This window comes from Xenopus tropicalis, chromosome 5 (genome assembly GCF_000004195.4).
Source record: "Xenopus tropicalis strain Nigerian chromosome 5, UCB_Xtro_10.0, whole genome shotgun sequence".
Lineage (NCBI taxonomy): Eukaryota > Metazoa > Chordata > Amphibia > Anura > Pipidae > Xenopus > Xenopus tropicalis.
Window position 1 is genome coordinate 32,337,049 of NC_030681.2, and position 26,448 is coordinate 32,363,496.

At 39.9% G+C, this 26,448-nt stretch overlaps 1 protein-coding gene across 6 annotated transcripts in view; it reads right to left on the reverse strand.

Moving 5' to 3' along the window:
• Positions 1 to 1,437: 1,437 nt before the first annotated feature.
• Positions 1,438 to 26,448, reverse strand: part of aftph (aftiphilin) — a 34,937-nt gene continuing 9,926 nt past the window's right edge. Inside the window, exons 2-10 of one of the 6 annotated variants that reach the window (XM_012962670.3) lie at positions 20,964 to 22,735; positions 19,279 to 19,427; positions 19,023 to 19,152; positions 16,920 to 16,976; positions 15,610 to 15,732; positions 14,461 to 14,521; positions 11,159 to 11,242; positions 4,273 to 4,396; positions 1,438 to 2,630 (exon numbers count right to left, since the gene is read on the reverse strand). In XM_012962670.3, the coding sequence (XP_012818124.1) occupies positions 2,486 to 2,630; positions 4,273 to 4,396; positions 11,159 to 11,242; positions 14,461 to 14,521; positions 15,610 to 15,732; positions 16,920 to 16,976; positions 19,023 to 19,152; positions 19,279 to 19,427; positions 20,964 to 22,700 (2,610 nt within the window). In that variant the 5' untranslated portion in view covers positions 22,701 to 22,735 and the 3' untranslated portion in view covers positions 1,438 to 2,485. Of the gene's footprint in view, positions 2,631 to 4,272; positions 4,397 to 11,158; positions 11,243 to 12,127; positions 12,505 to 12,665; positions 13,560 to 14,460; positions 14,522 to 15,609; positions 15,733 to 16,919; positions 16,977 to 19,022; positions 19,153 to 19,278; positions 19,428 to 20,963; positions 22,736 to 26,448 lie in introns of those variants that run through there. The other 5 variants (NM_001374739.1, XM_012962675.3, XM_012962673.3 and 2 more) reach the window with 5 other exon arrangements.

Sequence of the window (26,448 nt, forward strand, 5' to 3'; positions counted from 1 at the left end):
AGAGAAGCTTACCCCAATCTAGCTTAGCAATACCCTGTGCCCCACTTCTCACAACTCTGGTCATGCCCATTCCCACACCTTGTGTCTCAACCCTTTCTCCTTGTAGATTGTAAGCTCTTTTGGGCAGGGCCCTCTTCACCTCTTGTATCGGGTATTGATTGCTTTATATGTTACTCTGTATGTCCAATGTATGAAACCCACTTATTGCTTGATTAAATTCATGTTTAATATTAGTTGAAAAAAAAAAAGGACGGAAATGTAAAGGGCAATGGCACATATGGGTTTTTAAATGTGGCAGTGCTGCCATGGCCTTGGCAAATAATTACCTTTCACTGGCCATACCCCATAACAGAAGGACATCCAAGCCAAGGCTCCAGGAAAAGAGAGAAGTGTGAAAAACAAAGGAAACTTACAGGGATGGTTCACCTTCAGGGTAACTTTGGTATGTTATAGAATGGCCTATTCTTAGCAGCTTTTCAATTGGTCTTAATTTTTTATATAGTTTTTGAATTATTTGCCCTCCGCCTCAACCTCTTTCTAGCTTTCAAATGACCCCAGCAGCCAAAAAACTATTGCTCCATGAGACTACAATTTTGTTATTGTTCTTTTATTACTTAAATTTCTATTCAGGCCTTCCTCTATTCATATTCCTATTTCTCTTTCAAACCCCTGCCTGGTTGCCAAGTTAAATTGCACTCTAGCAACCAGATAGCTGCAAAAATTCCAAACTGAGAACCTGCTAAACAAAATGCTAAATAATTTAAAAACACACAAAAAGAAGACCAATTGCAAATTATTTTTAGAAAAGCACTCTCTATGTCATAAGTGAACTACCCCTTTAAAGGAGAAGGAAAGGCTAATAAAGAGTTAATCCCAAGCTGCAGGCATACCTTCAGTTCTCTCAGTAGTGCCCTTAAGTCTCCCCATATTTCTCCTGTTCAGAAGATCTGAAGCCAAACAGGAAGAAAACGCAGAGCAGTAGAGAAGATTCCCATAATGCCTCACTCCTGCACAAACACTACGCACACAGCAGGAGCATCTAGTTGCCATGGCGACGCAGCCGTCAGGAGCGCTAGGAGCGAGGGGGGGGGGGTGCTGCTGGGATCCCTATTATTTAACCCTTTCCTGTGATTGGAGCAGGGGGGGGGGGGGGGTTGTGAGCCGGCTGGCTTGTACTTTTCAGCCCATTCAGACATGCTGGACAAAATGGCGGCGCCGTTCACTGAAACAAGTGTGTAGGTTCTAGTATGTGTTTCTCTGTAAATCTTTCATTAGGCAAGCCAGGAATATAGCGTTTTTACTCAGCAATAGTAGTACTATTTAATAGTGTGCTTAATAGCTTTTGACTTTCCTTGTCCTTTAAGGAAAACTAAAAATGACAGTAGAATAATGTGAGCAAATGAAGGCTGGCTGCCATTACAAGAAGCCACACAAAGGTCAGATGTTTTTAAAATAATTTTATTTGTGTGTAAGCTAAAAGAAAATGTACACGCTTACATTTGAAAAGAACCTGGGCATGCGCTTAGACCTTGTCGTTACAGATCAAATATATTTTTTCCATAGGAATTTTCCCCAGACGAACACATCCCAAATTCTTCCGTACGTATGTACAGCCTAAAACCATAGCGACCTATGATTATGCTTCTTTACACTGTGCAAATCAGAAAGATAGTGGTACAACAGACACAAAACAGGAGTATTCCTTGCAAAGACATTCATATTAGTTTGGTCCCTCTTCACCCAAAATCAAGCTGGCTATACCCACAATCAGTTTAGAACCCCCCTAATCAACTGATCACTATAAGGATCTTCATTTTTAACACAGAAACAGAACAGGACAGAGACACGGTGTGGGGGGTGGGTAAGATATGCTCTGAATAATAAAATACAGCAGCAAAAGAAACAAAACATATGTATATGTCCTACCCACAAAGCCCCCTGCTGCTCCCATAATGCACTGGCATTCAATGCAAGGCATGTCCCTTTTGCAGTGGGAGGGTCCCACTCTTTAGACCCCTATGCTCCATACCTGTTAAATTAACACACAAAACACTGGACGCTGCAAATGTAACAGTACATTAACATCAATAGAGCCGGGGAGAGCTTGCAAAGCATCCGTTAGATGTGAGACGGCACAGGCAGTGAATGTATGGTGGCTAGGTTCACATTTTGTCTGTTTTTCATTTTATAAGAAAGAATCAATCAGTGTATTTACCTAACATCGAAAAAAAAAAAAGTTCACCCTTTGCCATTATATACAAATGCTCGTTTGATTTCGTATAGAAACGTAGAATTCAGTGTTTAAGTATACATGAAAATGTATATACCCTTTAGTGCTGCTCTCCAACATTTCCTCTGAATATTTCATTTTTTAGGAAAAAGCAACAACGCTTTTTATTGATTTATTTTAAATCTCTTAAAAAGTTTGGATATAAAACATCCAAATGGTTCTGGAAAATCCTCCCGTGCCGACATTCTCCTCCTCTCACTCAGCCTTGACTGGAGCACTTGAGGAAGGTGTCAGCGTGGCAGGAAACATTAACACCTTGGCATGCATGAAGGATAAATCGGGGAGGCTGGCAATGACCTTAGCGGCCTCCTCACTTAGGTTCTCATCCCGCCGAGGCTTCCTGCAGGGAGGGAGCACAGAAAACAATGGTGCGTTACTCTTGTCGCACACAGAAACAGGACAGAACAATGACTGAGAGGAGAACAAGCCAGCAAAGAACAGCAATGGTGCAAATAAGAGCTTCGTTGGTGAGACACATACCAACTGGTTTCCCATGATTACTGGGACATATATGGGCCTGCCAGTCCCGACTGATCTCAATTTGTGCCCACTGAGGCCTAATTGTATAATTGTAACCCAAGTATAAAAGGTTTTCATACATAGTTGATCCAACATTGCCAATATATTTATAATAATGCAGTGCTACTTAAAGAAAGGGCAACGATTCCATGAAAGGCAAAGGTTTCCCCCTGTATGCACTGCTGGGGCAAGGGGGGCATTTAACAGAAAGTGAATTTTGGGGCAGGCAAGTTCAGGAAGGCTAAACCAAAGAAACAGCTTAAAGGGGACTTATAACCTATAAATGAACATTTAGGCAAAACAATCCTATGGGGTTTATTTCATGTTTAAATGGTTTTTCAATAGACATGGTTTGGAGATCCAAATTATGGAAAGATACCTTATCCAGAAACCCCTAGGTCCTGAGAATTCTGAATAACAGGTCCCAAAACTGAGAGTTCTATTCTGAGACAATTTGCAATTGTTCTTCATGTTTTATCATTTGTAATTTTTGAATTATTTAGCTCCTTGCTCAGCAACTCTCCAGCCTGGAATTTCAGCAGTTATCTGGTTGCTAGGGCTCAAGTTAAACTAGCAACCAGGCAGTAAATTTGAAATATAAAGAAATATAAGGAAGGCCTAAATAGAAAGATAAGTATAAAAAATAACAATGACAATAAAATTTTAGCCTCAAAGAGCAATAGTTTTTTGGTTGCTGGGGTCAGTGACCCCCATTTGAAATATGGAAAGAGCCAAACGAGGAAGGCAAATAATTACACTATAAATAACAAAAAATGAAGAACAACTAAAAGGTTTCTAAGAATAGGCCTAGTAGAACATACTAAAAGCTAACCTGAAGGTGAAACATAGGAACTTTATAAACACAGAACCGTATCTAATATTTTATATCTGGGTAAGAATTTAGATGAAGTTTAAAAATTGTTCTGTGTGTCACATGCTTGGATGTGGATTGGTCCAACTGTAACTTGCTGTGCTGCTTGGAAGGAAGCTATCATTGCTTGCCAATAGGAACACTGGTAATATCACAAGATGCAGTGGCACAGTGTGCTGGCAATCCTCAACTGCTATGTAGGAAATGTACCCCACATACAGCCAGTGATTCCCCTTACAGCACAAAGGGGTCCCACATAATTCCATTACTGACAATTGGCAATTCCCTGGTGTAAGATTTCTCTCTTTAAGGTAGGGGTAGCCCACATTTATTACTGTGAAATACAGGCAGGGATGCCAGGGTGGTGCACAGTATAAGGGCAACATTTGCATCATCATGCACAGACTGAGTGTATTTCATAGACTGGGAGGGAGGAGGATGCAGCTATTTGTCAGCTGTCTGTTCCCTGACTATAAAACTAAGCATGGCTATGATATAGGGTCAGTAGGGTGTAATGAATCAGGTAGGAAGCACGCGGTATAATGCCGCTGAGGCCCTGAGTATTGCCACTAGGTTGGAACAATCCATTTACCTTGCGGATGTGCTTGTGGTCTCTGCCGTGGACATGAGCCTTGCAAATGCATCTGTTACTCTGTTGCCGACGCCAACACTTTCCAGTTTTGATGTTGTCAATTCATATAACTCTGGATCCACACCTTATGGTATAAAATTATAATCAGTAATCGCCAAGCGCCATGTTACTGCTCACACACATCACATAGAGGGAGCGCCATGTTACTGCTCACACACCTCACGCAGAGGGAGCGCCATGTTACTGCTCACACACCTCACGCAGAGGGAGCGCCATGTTACTGCTCACACACCTCACGCAGAGGGAGCGCCATGTTACTGCTCACACACCTCACGCAGAGGGAGCGCCATGTTACTGCTCACACACCTCACGCAGAGGGAGCGCCATGTTACTGCTCACACACCTCACGCAGAGGGAGCGCCATGTTACTGCTCACACACCTCACGCAGAGGGAGCGCCATGTTACTGCTCACACACCTCACGCAGAGGGAGCACCATGTTACTGCTCACACACATCACATAGAGGCAGAACACACACTTCTTTAAACATCTGAGACATTTAGGTGGGCTGCCAACTTGGCCAAAACACATTTAAATTGTAGATTCAGTCCCTAAGGGCTCTGACAGACGGAAGATTAGTCGCCATGCAACAAATCTCCCTTGTCGCAGGCGACTAATCTCCCTGATTTGCCATCCCACCAGCTAGAATGTAAATCGCTGGTGGGATGGCATACGCGGCACAGCGATTTGCCAAAATCGATGAAGTTGCCTTGAGAGGAAACTTCGGCGATTTTGTCGCCATGTATGCCATCGCACCGGCGATTTACATTCTAGCCGGTGGGGTGGCATATCGGGGAGATTTGTTGCGCCGCGACTAATCTCACCGTCTGTCACAGCCCTAAAGGGACACTAACCACTTTTTTTCTATCATGGATTTAATTATTTAATTACAGTATTTAATTGATGTAAATACCCTTTAATATCCATTAACATTGGAATTTTCTTTGGGAAAAGAAGGCTAATAGTTTAAGTCATGCCATTTGCATTCTGTTTGGCCTTATTTAGCTTTTAACTGGGGTATTGTTTACATTCATGGAAAAAACAACCCTACATGACAAAATTCTAAAAGAAAACCACAGAAATAAAATAACACTATAAATACAGGTATATATTCTGAAAATATTTTTTTTTTAAATGTTGCTTTTAAATATATAGGCTTTGTAAATAAAAATGTTGGAACGTGTTGGACATCTAACAGAACATACATTGTTCATTTGGCAGATATTAATTTTGGAGCACCAGAGACTTCTCAAAGGTCTTTACTATCAGAATTAACCTCCATGTATCAAAGCCCAAATAATGGACTCACACAGTCCAGCACAAAGCCTGTGATATTCATGCTAACGTGGAGCAAAGCACTAGTTATGTTCCAGTGGGTACTACAAGAGCAGTGTCACACCCAGTGGAAAAGGAATGATGGTGATTCCCAGGGTTCTAACAGTGTCTGCTATTTTTCCTATGGAAAGTGCCTCTGTAAAGGCTTGGATTGTGACTAATGAACAGCTGAATGGATTATAAGTAGGTTGGTGTTACAAACATGTGACTGGTGGAATTCCTGTGGTATAATGCCACAATCTCACACAAGGACTGATGATATTTAGTATTCAGATGCCAAGTCCTTGAGATAATATGCGCGGTGCAGAAACCCTTTGCTCAATGTGCAGTTAAACTACTGCAGAAGGGGAGTCTAACCATGTAAAGTTGGCCAAACAAAAAAGAACACTTGAAATTTTCTGCCAAACTGTAAGTTCTTGAGTTGATCAGTGCCTCCCTCCCTGGCATGCTTTATACATACAATAGAATGAAAGGTGCAGGATTCTGTACAGATCACATATTCCAAAAAAATTGTTCAGAAACAACTTTTAAAGTGATTTACCTTATTTACTGATGTGCTATATAAATACTATCACTCAGATATTTAAAGAAATATCATGAACACTCAGCAGCACCCCATTCACATGACTTGCAATAAACAATGGCACAATGAATACATACACTCCATGCCAAAACTTCCTTAGCAATAACATCTTGCTTTGGATAGAATCATGTTATCATTCTTACTTCAGTTTTTAAAAAGCAGCACTATGTGTAATTTAACTTAAAAGCATGGAAATGTGCAACTGCCCCACAGCTCCAATGGGAAAGAAGGCTCAGCTTCTATTGTGCTGATGGACAGAGCTCTATTTCTCACATTTGCACTAACTGGCATTGCTAAAGGGGACATAAATTATCTAGAAAGTACCACACAACACTGATAATAAAAAAAAACTGTTTTGGAAGGAGAGAAATACTGAAACTAAACAGTACAGATTAAAAAAATAAATAAATCAATCTTAATTTGTGTGTTTTATGTCTAGTGCCATTATGTCCCCTTTATGATGCCTAATACCAGTTATGCATTTTTATAAAAATCCTAATGCATACTTTGCCAAGTAAAATGTATTAATTTATTAATACGCCATTTCTTTTTCTGAAAACCTGGTCAAAGGGGGTGACTTTTTTTTTTAACTGAAGTTCATCTCATCCCACAAATATGAAAGGGGAGCTCCCTGTGCAGAATATTGTCTGCCAATATCTTCTGTGAACTTTGTAGAATGATAAGTTGGAAGTAATGTAATACATGTTGCAACATTTTAGACACCTACAGTAACCGGTCAGCAAGCAGCATCAGTCGGTCACCAGGCCAGTTGATCCAATTGGTTGCTATGGATTAATTAACCTGGTGCAAACTTTACAACAAGCTTTATTACATAACTCCAGTTGAATGTAATGTCTACTGATGTGTAGACTATATTTCTTATCCTGCTTATATGTCTATATGTTTTTATATAGATATTGCTCAAGGGGGTAATAATGTTTGCATCCAGATAGTCTGTTTGCTCAATACAAAGCTGACTGTGTACACAGTCAGACAGATTTCTAAAAAAGGTTTTATATTTATTATATATTTAGAATTAGGCAATAGGCTGAACCTGTAATGTGGGTTTTGCTCTAGCAATATTTATAGCAGCACAGGCAATCTAGCAGATACATACAGAACTGGCGCCGATAACAACAGTCTAAATTAAACTTTGCAGATACAAATTCTAACTAATAGAAATCTTTTGAAGGGGTTCCATCACCAAAGATGTCAAAATGCAGCTCAAGACCTCAGAAACTGAAGAAAACATAACATATTTCTTAATGTTTAAATATTCCTTATTATTAAGTTAAAGGGATACTGTCATCATAATAAAACTTTTTTAAGCCTGACCACAATGCCATATATTGTGACTGTAACACTGACAAAAGTGCATTTATACTGATAAATTCCCTTTCCCTCAGCCCTGAAGGCAGCATAGACATGAGAGAGGCTCTCTCCCTGTAGGCAAGATTAGAAAATTCCAGTTCAAGAGAGTTCCACCATATAAACCCTAAAAACATCAGTATTGTAGCAAGCAATAAAGAGACCAACACACGCTGCTTCCAAGGTTTAATATCTAGCAAGAAGTATTAACTGTGGGAAATACTTGTGCTGCATTCAGGAATGAAGGATAAACATTTATAGCAAGTATAAACTGTCCTTCCCTGATGTCCCTTCCGGCAGAGCGTTTAGAAAGCAGTATGAATAGGTGGGATTAAACTAACTCAGACTTTAGAGCCACCTTCATGAAATCCAGATGCTGAATTTCTTGTTTGTAGTGGTTAGCAAAATTACAGACCATCATGTATCCACTCAGCCCAGGAGGTCAACAATACTCTGGTTAAATAAAATGAGAAACCTTTGCTTTCTCTGTCACTTGGTATGCAGTTGATACAGCTTGTTTAATCCACCTGCCTAGTGTCTTTGAGACAGCTTTCCCTTTAGTATTACCGCAAATAACATTTGGAGGTTTAATTCTGATGTGCCAAAAGCTGCATATGATATCCTGAAGTGCTGTACAAGCACATATCCCGCCATAAAGTGTACACACTACTATACTGGCATGTACTTGGAAAAAACAGGAGTGAAAAATGATAGTTCATTTGCACTACAGGGAAGGCACACCTTTCAGAGTGCTGTTATTTTAGATCTCCTGGAATTCTAAAAGTAATGTGTCAATCTGCCAATCTGGAAAAGGTTCTTAGCTTTTCACTGTAACTACTAGAGATTCCCCCCCTAGAGAATGTATTGCATTTCCATTCTTGATGTGAATGAAGATCTATCACCGTGAAGACTTTATTTTTGCGGATGACTCCAGTTTTTTCAATACATTTTCTCTCCAACAAGTTTTAATTAAGGTCCAATAAGCTTCTCCTTCTTCAAAGCAAGATAATGTAGCTAGTGCATCAATAGAGGCCAGAGCTGCCAGTTCCTACCAAGAGATCTCAGTACTAAAAGTCATTGCTATAGCAGGTTTAGTCTGTTGTGGCTGTTTTATAGGGCTTTTCCTTAGGGTAGCCTGTATTTCTATAAACTGGATCCTTCCATTCCAAGGAGACTTTAAGTGGCAGTATTTACTGTATGCACCACAAAAGGATCAATTTCTGGCTCCTTAGATTTTAACAGAAACAGGGTTCCAAAACTTTTGGCAAATATTTCAGTATTTACTTGTCTCATTCAATCTAAGGGAAGTATTCTACAATACACCCTACTTTTAATCCTTATGGGTTATCTTAGTGCCTGAAGGAATTCTGTAGGAGTCTCTGTCCATGCCTGACAAAATTCTAAGGCTGGAAGATACCTTGCCACCTCTGCCCTTCCACATTCTCAAAAGGTTTTCATCTTATAACAGAGGACACTTGTGTGGGGCAGAATACAGCTCTTTAAGGTATCCAAGGTATGTAACATAGCTCCATCACCCAGATAAAGAAAAATTAATGTCCTTGAAATAGGAGCACTGGGTATTTTCTCACTACACTACTACACTTCACTCAAGAGCAGTAAACCACACAGTCTTTTCTAAAGGTAAACATACACTATTTTGGAGTGGTCACCAATCAAGCAGACTTTCCCCAATATGCCCACCCTGAAGGGGCTATATTGAATTGATCTGATCATTCGGCCCTCAGGCCAAATGACTGGATCACATTGATGGGATTCAGGCAATCAGGACAAGGACTCTGTAAATGTGTTCCTCAGCCCGATGGGATTTTTAAACCTGCCCAATTATTGGGCAGATACCGGACGGATAGGCCCATCTGAGGGCTCTTAAGCTTCCAACTGAGATAACAGTGTCATTTTATGCTAGAAGTCAAAAGCGCTGTGAGTCACTGTGTCATTTAATGCTGGGATCACAGTGTTATTTTATGCTGGGAGTTGTGTTAGTTATTACATCCACCAGCCATTCCTGAAGCATGCAGAGAAGCACTGCAGAAAGTAAAACACCAAAAACTGCCCAGTGCAACCTTAAAATACAGGTCTCAGTTATAAGGGTGCATCCCAAAGACTGCCAAATCACAGGCACAGAGGAGTCTATGTTGCTTCTCCCCAATTGTGCCCTGCAGTTAAATGCTTCCCCCTAGGGCAAGCCAGGCAAAACCGAAAAAATGGTTATGGATTGCACAGCAAAAAAAACACTGGTACATGAAAGAAGTATGAAGGTTTTTATGGCTCCCTTTAAATTGAATTAGATAATTGTACCTACAGGGTGCAAGCATATCTTTCCTGTGCTGTCCTTAGGCTTGTGAGGGAAAAAAGATCTAGAAGATCTAGAAAATGTATGCATTTATGGATGAGTGAAACCTCAATCAATCAGTCTACTTCTTTCTGAACCCCCTTCCGCTGTAGTGACAACAAAATAAACAGCAGCAGACGAATTTTTAATTGATGAGTTAACAGTAGAATATATTATAGAAAATACATAACTGATTGTAGAATTTCTAAAGAAGGAGTGTAAACTGTGGTGACAGTATCCCTTTAAGATAATGTGTTAGCTACCAATCATTTTTACACAAGTAATTAAACCCACAACCAAATGATCAACAAGCTGACAAATGCATGACTTTCCTAGAAACAAGTACATTGCATGGAACCTTAGCAAACCTGTGAAAGCTATTTCACTTTTGCCTTTTAATAATGACATGACAACACACAATCCACACCGTGGATTCATTCAGTATGTGAAAAAATGTCATTTGGGTTTGCTTTGTTATTTTTATCTCAAAATGAAAGGATTGAGAAAACAATCCAGAAACTATTTTATGTGTCTATATTGGTTATGATGTTATCCTTTGTGACCGATAACACTCAACTTTACGTGAAACTGGCTAAATGTTCCGTAACAAAAACATGGGGGCCTGGAAAATGTGAAAGTGCTTTCAGCTCTTGTCATTCATTTGTTTGAATATTTGTTTACCGGATAATATTTTGACATTGCTTCCATTACTACTCCCTGTAATATTGTTATATTGTACATATATGGAATTGTAGACAACTGAATAATTAGTGTCACACCAGTAAAAATTACAGTATAACAGTTATGGTGCACTTGTTAGCATGGTTTATTGTTCAATAAAAATATATTTTTTTGGAACAGATGGAATGCATTTGGCAAAACATTTCTGTAAACAATTATTGCTCGCCATTGCAAACATTTTACAGCAAAAGCATCTACTTTTAACAAAGTAGAAAAACAAACAACATTGGGCAAGACAAAAAAAGAGCTAATATAGCATTTCATGCAGCTCTGATAAATGGAGCTTTTTGGAGTTGTCTAAAAGTTCCCGAAACATGATGGATTTACATTAGTATTACAAATAAGAGACAATCTTGCTTAAAAGTGCCTCACAGCAAATTTGCTTGTTTATAGGAAAGCCATAAAAGAGTGTCCATGCCTTCTAAGCAAACCATTACACACTCAGCTACCTGGGATTGTGGTGGCGGCATTAGAACCACTGTCATCCACGGGCCCAAAGAAATCGAGGTTTAGGACAGTGGAACCTCCGCTAGCTTGAAATTCAGTGACCATGGTGGAAATCAGCCGAAAGAAGGTTAGCCAAAAGAAGGAGTTTGTGTGCAAAAAGGGAGTAAGACACACACTTAAACATGCATGTTTTTCAAGTAGTTTACAAACCAGAGTTAGAGAATACTCAATAGCGTACAATACTCTTACTGTGAAAGGTTAAACAAAAGCAAAGATATATAAAGTAAATAAGTTCAGCAAATATACTCATGTAGATAGCAATGTATATTTGCCAATGGTTATATAGAAGAAATTAGAACAGTCTGCTGTTAATGGGAAACAGTTAAAAGTTGAAGAGTTAAATAAAAATACTCCGACTTTTTTAAGTGGCAACTTCAGAATTTTAGTTAAGTGCTGCTAAATCTAAAATGCAATAGAAAAATGCATCTTGTATCATCCCAAACATATAGGGGCTGATTTACTTACCCACGAACGGGTCGAATGGAGTCCGATTGCGTTTTTTTCGTAATGATCGGTATTTTGCGATTTTTTCGTATGTTTTGCGATTTTTTCGGATTCTTTACGAATTTTTCGTTACCAATACGATTTTTGCGTAAAAACGCGAGTTTTCGTATCCATTACGAAAGTTGCGTAAAAAGTTGCGCATTTTTCGTAGCGTTAAAACTTACGCGAAAAATGCGCAACTTTTCGCGTAAGTTTTAACGCTACGAAAAATGCGCAACTTTTTACGCAACTTTCGTAATGGATACGAAAAACTCGCGTTTTTACGCAAAAATCGTATTGGTAACGAAAAATTCGTAAAGAATCCGAAAAAATCGCAAAACATACGAAAAAGTCGCAAAATGTTCGTTTTCAAGTCGGAACTTTTCCAATTCGGGTCGGATTCGTGGGTTAGTAAATCAGCCCCATAGAGTTAAATCTCCATAATTAAGAGATTTCTTCTTTTGTCTCTGCTGAATCCATTAAAAGGACTGGTCATACCAAAAATCTGTTAATGTTGGGAGGACTTCCAGGGCATAACCACCTGTCTAGCATCTAGGTCTCTATATGCATTCTCTTGCAACAAACTGCTCTGTCTGATTCTGCCCCCAGTCACTATCTCCTATCCGTCTCTACTGTAAAGTCCAAACTTTAGTCCCTGAGTGGCAAACATTGAAATACAGGTCTTTTTTTCATCCCTCATCCAGATGTTTGCTCTACTACTCAGGGCTAAACTGCCTGTATGCTTTTCAGGCAGCAAAAAAATTACAGCACATACATGTTCTGGGGATGCAAGTGTGGGACGCCCCTGTGAAAGGATGAGAATGAAAAAGGTTATACTTTGACCAAATCTGGGGAACAGGTTTCCATTAATGAATTTATGGGTAGGGAAGGGGGGCTTTTCTTTTTTTTTTTAACTGAAAGTGCTTCTACTAACCAGTGAGTTATAAAACTAGAGCATTAACAATAATAGAAATAAAACATTTCTTTTATATACATAAATGAAATGGCATTGGTAGCACATACCACATACAGATAAATACATAAAACTGTTCCCCATTAAGAAAAGCAACCACAATTTCGAAACAAGATGGGCTAAAGAAGCACATCATCAGACAACAACATATCAAACCATCCAGGCTTGCCTTCCTTAATCCTACATAGTTATGTATGCGTGTGCATATGTGCGTGTGCGTGTGTATGTATGTGGTTTCTAATTAAAATAACACTAAACTATTAATGTTGGTATGCAAGACTAGCAAATACAGTAAATCTACATTTATTAGCAGGGTTAAGGGATAAGTATATGTATCTGCAGGCCAATATAGAATCCAGTGTGTAACAGATGCGGGCATCATCAATGTAAAGTGAATAGATATGGCCAATATAACAATATAATATCCTAGTGCAAGAAGAAAAATAAAACTTCAGAGGTTAATACTTGGGGAAGAACAAAATGAAAAGAAGTCAAACTTGTAAAACCTACCTGGCTCTGGAATGGATAAAGTAAAAAGAAAATAAATATAACCAAAATAATAGTTTTTAACATAGAATACTGACCAAACCACATATCAAATTTCAAGTGAGTCATTATTGATTTTAACGGTGCAAAAACAAAAAGCAATAAAATGAACTAAAAACGAAACCTTACACATTGTACATGATAATAGATGAAATACTCTGATAACATGAACATAAATAAACATGAAACAAGCTTAAAATCAGCCCACTGGAGCATCTTAGATGTTTTGATGGTTTCCCTTGACATTGTACTGTGTTAGGCCATTTATGGCACACTGTGTGTTCTTACTTGTGGAGTAAATATGCCGAGAAAATATGCTGAGAAAATCCCGATGTATCCACCTGGAGAAAATCAGTGCACCATAAGCCCAAGACAGTAAAAGGTCAGGGAAACAAAAAAAACATTTGCTTCAATTTGCCTTAATATGAGCTCATAAATAGTTGTAGAAAATGTGTGCTCTTATAACTTTAAATACAAGCATGGGATCCATTCCTGGGAAATCAGTTATCCACAAGATATTTTAAATGATTTGTTTTTTCTCTATAGTAATAAAACAGTATATTGCATTTGATAGTGACTAAGCTGCATAAATACATATTGTGCTAAACAATATAAATTTCTTAATTGTAGATTTAAGGTATGGTGATCCAAGAAACCAAAGTCCCAAGAATTCTGGATGACAGATCCCACACTTATAAAAGAAGACCATTATATAGCTTGCTATTATTTTTCCACTATACACTTGTGCACAATCTCACAAAATCTTGTTATATGTTGTTACACCACCGTGACTGCAGACATAGTGAGGTAGGAAAGAGGGGCCGATTTAATACCAGCTTCACCTCAAGAGCAAGAAGGAATAGTGAGCTTAATACTGTGAGTCCAACCTCTGTGGTGCCATTACTCCCAAAAACAGTAAATAAATATACTGGGTAATAAACTGGTCTTTTCCCACCCACAAACAGCAGATGGGGCTAAGTGAGTGATGTGAAAAAGTGCACATTATTAGCTTTCCTCTCTAGTCAGGACGAGATCTATTTAATGGGCTCATACTGAACATTAGTATGTATTGGCTCTTTTATAAGCTGTATTGTGCCAAAAAGGAAAGGAGGAAAAAAAAGCCTGTAGATTCAAAGGTAACACTAAAAAGATAAAGGAAAGGTCAGCAAACAGATGTTTGTTTGAACTCTGGAGGTTTCTTATGTCTATCTCTGGTGCTAGCAGGTCTACGGAGAGACGTACCATCTAGAGGGTTGGTAAGGCCGCTGCTACTCCAGTCGAACTGGACAGGTGGGAGGGATTCCTACAGAAGTCAAGGAAAGAACATTAATTACACCTCTAGCCTATTACCTTGGTTCTCCACTGCTTGCTAAATGCCCACATTTCCATGTAGTCTTTCATGAAAGAGGCAGTTTACCTTCATAATAAAAAGTACATATTTATTCCATTCTCTGCACTAAAAGAAGCATTCTGCAATATATATTAATAACCAAAAATATAGGGCTCAGGAGATACTTAACAAGCTATTTTCCAGTTAACTGCAATAAGTATTTCTGAGATTGTTCTGATGCAGGAGATTTTCTACACCATTTCTCAGTCCTCTTCAGCCTAGCATACTTCACACAGTTTGGGTACAGCAAGCTTCAAGCGCCGATGCAGTCCAATGAATGGCAACACATATGACCTATAAGGAGCGTGAGCGCTTGAAGCAGTCTGCACCCAAACTGCATGAGATGTATGCCACGCTGAATAGGACTGAAAGATGATGCAGACTCATTAGGATTAGCAATTCTGTTTTCTCTCTGGATTAGGAGCAAATCATAAACAAGTGCATTTGGTTAGTGCCATGTATACTTGTATCCGACTGGCTCCTGGAGCAAAGAGAAGACAGCATAGCAGACACTGAAGCTGGAAATATACTGAATAAAGTCTCTAATGCAAAGTTGCAGATTTTAAGGGGTTTTTAAAATACTTCAACGTAGATGGTGGTCTTTACAACCCCTTTAGAGTAATGTCCCACAAAAAGATTTGCCTGTGATAAATCTGCTAATACACGCAACTAATCCCCCAGAAAAGCCTTTCCACCAGTAATAGATAGAATCACAGGTGGAAAGGCCTACACATCAATTCAGTTTTCCAAAGTCACGCAGAGCTTCTCCCTGCCGGCAACTTTGTGCAATTTTGGAAAACCAAAGCAATTTGTAGGCCTTTCCACTGGCGATTCTCTTTATTGCCAGTGAAAAGGCTTTTCAGGGAGATTAAGTTGCCTGCAGTAGCAGAAATGTATCACAGGCGACTAATCTCTGCGTGGGACATTACCCTTAATGTTTGCTGAACAGCTGCTAAGAATTACACTTTCTTTCAGTTAAACTGTGTGCAATTACTGCTTACCTGCATTTGATCAGTAGTACAAATAATTTCTTCTGGAGGAACAGGAGAAGATTGCCCTATTGATGCAATCTTTTCAGCAGCAGATAAAGGCTTCAATGGCTCCTTCGTTGGTTCTAGCATACCCTGCACAAGCACAGCACACAATTTTGTTAGAATAATGATTTTACAGTAAAAAAAAAAAAAAAAAGGTATTTAATAAAAACTAAGGTACTTTTTTATGTTATCCTACATATCAAACTTGTGGTTTGACAGCATTTTAAAAGGGGAAGCTAGCCTAATTAAACATAATGCTATTCAAAAACCTTATGCAGTAGTTTGCTCTGGCTTTTAAATTAAAGATCATCCAGCAGCTTTCTAGCTGGAAAATTAGTATTGCTATTGGATTTTTAGGGTCATAGTCACAGGCAACTAAATAGGGGAGGGCCTTAATAGAATGCAACACGCAACAACAATGCTTTTTGGTTACTAAGTTAAACAAATTAAACAAAAATGATTATATTTCATCATGTATTTATTGAACAAAATGAGCCAATTATAATTTCTGCGTGTGGCAAAAATAAGTGAATCCTTAGTATTATCATATAATTTGAAGGTGAAATCAGAGTCTGGTGTTTTCAGTCAATGGGATGACAATCAGGTGCGGGTATTCTTTAAAGAACAGGGATCCAACCATCCTCTTTCTATCCTTCTTCTACCTTTTCCTACCCCAATTTTATTTTGGTTTGTTTGTAAAAAACCAAGAAAACCTTACAAAAAAAAAATGAACAGGGATTCAGCAAGCTATATACTGTTCCCAGATAAACATACCTTTCTCCCTGCAATCAGTTCCATGTAAATTCTGTAGCACGAGCAGCTCAACTTTAGCTCTCTCCACTACATCCTAGCCTAGCGTAAAGCTCCACCCAGATTTCTTTTCTGACTCTTAGGGCATTACAGCAATGTTTCAGGCCTTGTGTGGCTCTTTATCAAGCTTGATAAAAGGCTACACAAGGCCTAAAAAGTTGCTGTAATGCCGTGAGTGTGCAATAAAGTCATTTTATTTTCCAAAAGAAAAAGAGTGATGCTGTTCTAAATTGTTTGCACTAAGCAGTGGCAAACAAGTTTAATACATAATACAACATGACATTATATTTTGAATCTTAAACTACTTTCCATGATTTTCTATACTGCACCTGAGGCCTGCTCACTGCACTTCTACTTATAGGCTCAATGAGAAGTGATTCATGGTTTTTTCTGGCATGTAAATTTTTTTTGAGTGAAAGATGCATGCAACTACAAGTGTATGCTTATAGGATATATAGAGAGCTTACCAGGCTGGCTGCATACATGGGTACAATGACTGGCTGCTTTTTGTTGCCTGTAAAAAGCTATAGAAACATCTTAATTACTTGTATGCAGATTAGCACATTCAATTGCGTTTATTCATTTATTTTGGTGCCAGAATTATATTTCTACATATGCAAATCCATCAGAAGTTTTTCCCCCACATCTTCCCCTGAAGAACCCTTCTTGGTAACCATCCCACCACAACTTTACACACCTGTAAAAAATGCCCCTTGGACAGTGTTGCAGTGTCTACAGATTGCTGATGTTAAATAGAAGAAATCCCACTCTAGCAGTCTTTCACTGCAAATGATTTAGCAACTGCTCTGGTATATTATTTGGAACTGCTCTGTGGCCTGCTCCATTGCTTGGTGTGTGTTCTTTATCTATGTAGACTTATACAGCTTAAAAAACAGTAGCTTTTACATTTTCTTTAAAGCGGTACTGTCACAATTTTTATGGTATACTTTTTATTTCTAAATTACACTGTTTACATTGCAAATAATTCACTCTTCCAATTTACTCTGGAAACAAAAATGTATTTTTTTGTGCTGCAATATTAGTGTGTAGGCTCCATCTCAGTGCCTTGTGCCTGAGTCTGAGCTTTCAGAAGGAGCCAGTGCTACACATTAGAACTGCTTTCAAGTAACCTATTGTTTCTCCTACTCCCATGTAGCCCGATTTGGATTTCTTACAACTTAGTGCTATTCTGATATCTACTGGGAGTTGCAATGCTGTTGCTATGTTTTCATTTGCAATAATGACTTGATAACTTTACTGACAGTTCTGTAAAATGAATCTGCACCTTGCAGTATAAACAGTCTAAGTGGGCAACTGGTTGGCCATACCCTAGGGCATGTGTTATTGTACTGTATCAACCATGAGGTACCACAACCCTTCCCAGCATACACCATGAGATTGTACACAGAATTAGTAGTATTCCATCTCATTTAATTAAAAATAGCTGTAAAACATCCACAAACTGCCTGTAAATTAAGATTATACATTTATATTCTCCCTGTGCACTTGTTGGGGTTTTCTCCAGGTACTACAGTTTCCACCCACAATACAAAAACATACAGGCAGTTTATGGTTGATTTCATCAGAAGACAATTAGTGTGTATGTGTGACTACAACAGGGACCTTAGACAGTAAGCTCTTCTAGTGCTGGGGCTGATAAGTATGATGTATAATGTCTGAAAAGCACTGCTGGAATATGTGGGAAATTTTAATGCTAATAATAAAACATTCTCATAAATTTTTCTGTGCAGTTGTAAATAAAGTGTCTCCAGTAATTGTAATGGGCAGTACAGCACCTTTTCAACAGGAGTTCAGTGACTAGGGCTAGCTTATCCTATACTATTATGCCTGTTGTTCCAATTAGGAAATATGTATGCTTTTTGTTATTTCTTGCCTTGAACAGGGTACAACCTGAAAATAAAAGTAAATTGCAATTCTACTTCCTGTCCTGCAGGCACAAACAGTGGAGTGAAAGTCTGTATTTTCAGACCGACTTCTGTTCAAAGGAACAGAAGAGAAGGAGAAGGAAAGGCTAAGTCAATTGGGGGTGCCAAAATGTTAGGCACCTCCAAGTGACTTCAATCGCTTACGTTGTACCCCGGGCTGGTGCCCCTGTTAGGAGAAAACAGCACCAGCCCGGGGCCCCTGGGGCGATGCGCTTCCTCCTTCCTGTTGCGTTAAGCCGTGACTGTGAGTCAAGCGCATGCGCGGTAGAGTGAAAACCAGACTTCTCTGTTAAAGTTCGGCTTTTCACTCTACTGTGCATGCGCGTGGCGATACAGGAAGAAGGAAGCGCTCGCAGCTACCCCGGGCTGGTGCTGTTCTCTCCCAACAGGGGCACCAGCCCGGGGTAAAAGGTAGGCGATTAAAGTCACTTGGGGGTGCCTAACATTTTGGCACCCCCAAGTGACTTTGCCTTTCCATGCCCTTTAAGTGCATATCATCTGAGCTGGGGAATGGAGTTGACCCACTTCTCTCTGCCAGAAAAAAGGCAGGCTAAGAGCAGCGGAGCCAATGCTCTGTGTGCTTTCAAGCCTTAAATGAAAACAAATGTGTAGTAAAAAACATACTATGTTCCTTGTGTCAATTCCAAGCGAGCTAAGGAGCTTCTTGTTGCTGTGAGAGCCACCCCACTGGTACTTTAGTCCATAAGCATCATGGATCTTTTGCAGCTCAGTCCAGATGTCCAGCACTTCTCTGCTTGGGACAGAAAAACATTAAAGATCTTTTAAGCAGCAGCTCTAGAAAGTCTAAATTCTCTACAAACTCAAATATAGCAAGCCATTCCAACAGTGCAATAATAAATCCAGTAGCGTGTTTTCTTACCTTATGCTTGGCATGGGTTTTGCAGCTTCTTCATGTGCCTCGGCTTTAAGCCAGCGATCCAAGCATGATATATTTTCTTCTTCCAGAAAGAGAGGAGGAAGAGGAAAACAAACCTGGATAACTCGCTCAAGACAATTCTGTAATGATTGCTATGAAAGGGAAAAAAAAATGAATTAGGATTGTCATATAGTATCTGTACCGTGACTGAACTTAATAGTTTATCTTTTTAATCCTATGCCTACTCATGACAAGTTAAGAATGCAATACTATTAAATGAGATTCAGGGGTCGCTCCAGAACCCAGCACAAAGAAAAAAAGAAGCAGAAAAGAGAAAGAGAAACGCTCAGTTGTGCTAGCTGGAAAAACCCCAGGCCAGTGCAGTTTTCTGCTGATAGGGGCACCGGCCTGAGGTATCAGGTAAATAAATACAATCATTGGGGGATGCCTACCTTTAAGCCCAATGATTGTTTACCTTGCTTCTCCTTTAATAACCAATAACACCAACAATGTTAGAATATACTTTTATACATTATATCTGTTTGTCCTATATGTAAAGTTTTCACCCTATTGGGTGTATAGGGAGCTATCCATGGCATTTGAACTTCTTAACCCCTTACTCAAAATAGGTTATTTGCTATCTGCTAGGGAAATAACATGTGACAGTCCTGCAGAAACTGAATGGCTTGCCTACACTGCCACAGAGGAGCTTATGTATATACATAATAGAAATGATTAATTGCCTGTATCATGGCCAATGCACTGGCTCAGGGTGCAGACAAATGAGAGGGCTGATGCGAGCAGAGGGGCTGATTGTTAGTCTGCATTTATCCACAGGCTGAGAATCCGCCTGTTGGTATTAGCCTTAATTGTATATAAATTCCTACGAGTTTTTGTTACTGGCACCTAAAGCTGGCCATACACGCACCGATACTATTGTGGGAAACCTTGTTTCGTCCTATATTCGGTGCGTGTATGGCATGTCGGCGAGTCGACCGATATCGCAGGAAGCTGCTGATATCGGACGACTCGCCGATCGGCCAGGTTAGAAAATTTTGATCGGGCGCCATAGAAGGCGCCTGACCAAAATATGCCGTAAGGGCTGAATCGGCAGAAGGAGGTAGAAATCCTATTGCTTCTACCTCCTTATCTGCTTTTTCAGCCCTGACGGTGTGTGGCGGATCTGATGATGGCAGATCTGGGATGGCAGATGCGGCGAGGTGATTTCGGGAAATCGCCGAAAAAGATTTGCGAGACTTACATGTTCGCCGGTGGGATGGCAGGGGGAAGGCAACTCGGGGAGATTAGTCACCCGCGAACAGGGAGTTTTGCCGCGGGCAACTAATCTCCCCATGTGCCAGAGCCCTTATGCATTTTAGAAGTCTGTGGAAGTGGTTGTACAAGTACATGAAATGAGCACCTGCCTGTAGAGTTTATACTCTGATTGCAGCCAGTCACCATAATCTGATGCCAAGAGAAAAAACTGGACTAGACATTTTTGGATGCCAGCAATATATGCATAAGATACAGCAGTACGCTTGCAAGCCTAACAGCTTTCCAAACAACCAGATGTCTGGTTACAGCCACCCCTGCTGCATAATTAAACATAGATCTTAAGGCTTTTAATGATTACCATGATTTTCATTCAAATTATCATTTAGTGAAGTGTAAAGGAATATTTGTATCACCTGACAGGCATCTGTTGATTGATCACTAACAGAAGATAAACCAGACTCTTGAAATACAGGTAAATTGATGTTTTCTGTTTTTACGTCATGGTCTTCAGAGCCAGATGGTATGTCTGTCCTATATGAAGGCCAGGTCTCAGAGTCTGGAGGTGAAGAATCTTTTTCATCCGCAAACACTGCCCATGAAGGCCCTTCTGAGTGGTCACCCTCGAAAGCATTCCAGCCAGAATGAGGCTTAAGATTACTGGCTGAGCTAAAGTCTGCAAAATCATCAAAGTCTGGCAAATTTTTTGACTCATCATCTTTTGCCAGTGAACCAAAGTCTTCAAACTCACTGAACTCCTCCTCTTTATCTGCCTCAGAACATTTAACACTAAGGCCTGAAAAAGTCAACTGTTCGTCAACGACTGGTTTTATCTCCTCTTGGAAGGGGGTTGCATTGGTCTCGTTAAAATCCCCAAAATCATCACTCATATCATTTTCTTTATCATCCCACATTCCATTAGAAGTATTATTGGAGTCACTGAAGTCTGTTAGACATGGAGGTGAATTTGCAAAAGGAGCTTCAGACATGCTACTATCAAATGCCAAACTATGCTCACCATTATCTATGTTGCTCTGGGGTATATGTTCAACATTCTCTGTGCTCCCTGCTGCATTACTGTGAGGAGTACAACCATTGTCATCAATGGTTTCTAACACTTCTTCATTCACTCCCCTGTCTGCAAGTTTGCCAATGGTTTCTTCTGTAGCTGCTAATGGTACTGGAACTTTTTCAGCAGTATTAATATCTGTTGCAATAGCAACATTGTCAAGGGGTGCAACACTGTTGGTCACGGTTAGGCCTCCTTCTGAAGTGCAATTAGAAAGAGCTAAACTATTAATTCCATCCCCATTTTCAGAGATATGTGCAACAACTTCCTTTATTTGTAGGTTACCATTCTCTACACTACTTAATGGACTACTACTTGTAATACTTAAAGCTTGCCCTTCATTTATACCCTTATGTGACTTGAGCTCTGTGTCCCCTAAATGTATGGAGTCTTTTGTTGAAAACGTGGAAAAATCTGCAAAGTCCACTCCAGTACTGGTTAAAAAGTTACTGCTTGGATCAGCACTATGAGCAGCAACGGTATTAAATCCCTTAGATTCATCAATGCTGTCCAGATCTTCTATTCCCTGAGGATTAACAAAATCACTCGCTGCAAAGCCATTTGTAAGGCTCTCTTCACAGTGCAGCTTCTCACCATTACAAGTTACATCTAGTGGATCGAGGCTTCTGCTTGTGAACTCCGTATCATCACCAGAAGATGCTGGACTTACAGAGTTCGTATACAAATCAGCCTTTTTTATTTTCTCTCCTGAGTTTTCTTTATTATCAAACGCAGCAACATTGAACAGATTTGTTTCATAACTTGCGTCTGTGTCTACTTCTCCAAGTTGTACTTTCTTAGAACCAGACTCCAAGATGTTATCAGTGTCTTTGACAGCAGTAAGGCTAGTGAAGTTGTTCAAACTGTCAGAGTAGTCCTGAATAGGCAAAACATGTTTAGCTGAAATAAACTCCTCTTGGGTTTTGGAACAATTAACAGTTTCAAATTCACCAAAACCCATTCCAGAGTTACTGACTCCAGAGAAACCCCCAAATTCTCCAAACTCATCTTCGTCATCATCGTCTGCCACACAGTCAAGAGGAGGAGGGGAAGATGAATACATTCGGATAATTTCAGGCTCCATAGTGTAATAGCTTCCTTAGTGAAAACAGTTTACACCTACGGAAAAAAAAAATGCAAGGTTTAGAATGATGCAGAATGATAGAATACATAGCCAGTGGAACGTTTTGTACCCTTTTCACCCTTCATAACCTATTTATCTCATTTGCAGATGCAAATGCCTAATAAATTATACACATCAGCAAAACATTAAATATAATTCTATAATTTTATAATTATAAAATGTTTTTAGGTTTATAAATGGCTGAACTGCTAGGTCAGGTGGGGCTATGGGCGCGGCAACTAATCTCCCCGTGTTTCACTGCCCTGAGTGTTGATCGGGAGATTAGTCGCGCTGTGATTTGCCGAAGTTTCCTCTCTAATGCCAGTGGGATGGCATTGCGGGGAGATTTGTCGCAGTGAGACTAATCTCCCTGTGTACCCCTGCCCGTAAGGTGGCCATATATGTTACAATCTGCCAAATGAGAGGATCATTCTCCCGATAAGCTAACCACCCCTTAACCCATTAAAAGAATAGACCACTTTGTCAGTCCACACATATCCTCTGCTTTAAAGGAAATGCTAAATGTTCCTAAATGACAAATTTGTAATTTTCTGAAAAAATGCACTGATCGCGAGGTGTAATGTCACAGAGGGTAACCCATTAAGCAGCAACAAAAGGGAACTGCACACCACACTCACAGAAAAAGTTGAAGTGATTTATAAACAATATAAATTGCCCAGTGTGCTTGAAACAACTGTCATATAAATTTTCTAGTGTGTTCCACCCCGTGAGGGATCTTCTTCAGGGTAACCAATAAAGACTGGCTGCAATTGTCACTGTCAGCATCAAACTAAAATTTCAAGGTTAACTACCATTTTACATTTTTTCAGATTTCTCTGACAAATCAGTGTTAAGGTTCCCTTAGACCGATTCGGCAGCTAATCGGCCCGTGTATGAGCACTACCAATGGGACTGCCCAACCGATATCTGGCCTCAAATCAGCCAGATTTCGATCGGGTAGGTTTAAAAATCTAGTCGTGTCGGAGACCACATCGGCTCATTGATGCGGTCCCCGGAGCGACTTTTCCTATACCCGTCATTATAATTCAATTGTTTGGCCCCAGGGCCAAACAATCGAATTAGCCTGGATTCGACTGATATCATCTACCCTTAGGTGGGGGATATCGGGAGAAGATCTGCTCGCTTGGCGCCAAGCAAGCGGATCTTAAGGGGTATGGCCACCTTTAGATATAACAACATTATCTGGAGCGGAGACCTGAGCTTCTGCCCATATGTTAATGGACAAACGTATTTATATTATATACCGTATATACTCGAGTATAAGCCGATCCGAATATAAGCCGAGGTACCTAATTTTAACTGGAAAAACTTATTGACTCGAGTATAAGCCTAGGGTTGGAAATGCAGCAGCTACTGCTAAGTTTGGTTTTTTTTTAACTGTCAGGCAAGTTTGGGAAGGCTAAGGAAGCTGCCATACTAAGTATCAAGTACTTGCCATCCTGCTGTGTGTGCTCCCATCGCAATGCAGCATGTCTCCCAGCACAACTGCCGGGGCCTACTATGCACAACAGCCCAGCAAACAAAAGGGAAACCTTTTCCATACACCCTGCACAACAGCCTAGAACACCCAACACATATTCTGTAGCAGCACTGGGTAGCAGGCATGCAAAGAAGCATACATATAGGGCAGAGCCTTGGCAACCACCAATCTGTAGATTACAGCAAATGCCAGAGGGGCTGCTGTATGATGAACAGACAATCACTATTTATTTTGGTAAGTGGGGTTATTTTTGGATTTCCTGTCTGGACCTTGCAGCAGGAGAGGGGACCCCAATGCACACCATAGGTATGGAATTATGAACGTTCAGGGGGGTTATTCTTGCCAAATAAAAGAAACCAACTGACATATATAAACATACCAGTATACACATCAGTCCTGTCGGCTGCTTGATCTGCATCAAAGCCTGACAGCAACCATGGCTCTCTTCAACCCCCCCATGCCCCCTATGGAAACCCTCACGCAGCCACCCTCACAGAAGATGAATTTTTTAAATTGTTTGGAGAACTTTGCCACAATTGTGCATCTCCCTGTATATCATTCAAGACAGGCGTTCCAGAACTACTTCAATTATGTGTTCTTAATTTGATTTATTCTCATCAAAAGCACATACAGCACCATTTAATACAATTCTTAGTCAGATATAACTTTTAGCCCCTCATCACAACCAGTGTATGCACAATGAATAATCTTCTACTAGAGAGAAATGGCCTTAAAAACAAAAGAGTAGGACAGATTGGGCTGAGTGTAAAGTGGTCACATCCATGACAATTGACTTCTTAACTTCTATGAACCAGAAAGGCTCAGGAGGAGATGACATTTGCCTACAGATGCTGAAGATAATCCTCATAAAAGACTGTTTACTACGACTCTCCCTTACCTTTGTTTCTCTTTAAAGAAATTGAGTAAATCTTCAGCATATGCCTCATTGCTTCCAATCCTTGGAGGCTCATCTGTAACCTGCTCCCTCTTGCCCCATCCAGGGAATCGTGTGGCAAATCTAAGCCAGGGAAAGCCAGCCGCCCCCGCGCCTGTAGCTGCAGGCGGCACGACCGCTCGCACGGGGTGGGGGGGGATTACCTTATATACTCTAGTATAAGCCGAGGCTGACCATGACAGTCTGCCTGTGACCTACAGGGAGATTTAGGCTCAAGCTGGCAGGGTCATACAACCACATACTACTTTGTGCTACACTAAATTGATGGATTCTGGGATTCTGGATTCTATGGTGGGCACGGTATAGATTCATAGTACTATGAACTGCAAACTGATCTTGCATCAATGAAAGTGTTTACATCTGTATATATTAAACTAGGATCTAATAATGCATGTATTGTTTTCAGAAAACTGGAGCCAACGTTGTCCTTTGTATACAGATTTCTCTTGCATTTAGTGGTAAATGTGACATTTACCTGGCCAATCTTTTTTCTTTTTTTTTTTTAATTATTCTGTAGATAAGAACCATTCTGCTCTGAGCTTATTACCTTGTCCAATCACATGGCGCCAGACAACAGAGACACTGCCTTTAATGCCAGCTTCAAGGTCATACGTAAAAACATTTATAAGAAGTTCACAATGAACAAACCCCAGAGGCCCTGCACTTACAGATGGAAATAAAATTCTCCATTAACTCTTTAGTTCCAGTAGACATGCTTACATGTCACAAATTTAATGCTTTCAATAATCTAAAATGAGGTGGGGCTCAGTAACTCATTAAAAGTGGGTCCATAAGTGAAAGGGATCAAATAAAAATGTTCTGTATCTACAGTTCAAACTTTACTGCTACCATGCAAAATGCTGAGTGTTTGTTGTGAGCTGCTGCACTGGAGCAAATCCACCCACAGGGTACAAATGACTCACTTGTAAATTCTTGCGTTTTTTACATAAAGCTGCTAATCTTGGGTGTTATAGCTTTGCAAAAATGCAAACCAGCTACACATTATTTGTTACAGGAAGGGGAAAATTCAAATATTCTGCTATGAAATGATATTTCTGCACTTTAGCTAAAAAAGAACTCCCCAGGTAAAAAGCATGGTGTCTAAAGAAATTCAAATTTTCTCTCTTCCTTTAACTAGTCAAAATCTTCAGTATACGTGCACGTAGATGCAGAAATGACCCAACTAAGCAGTTGGTCATAGAGTGAGAAAGCCCATGGGGCAACCATGGGCCCATAGAGTGAGTAAGCCCATG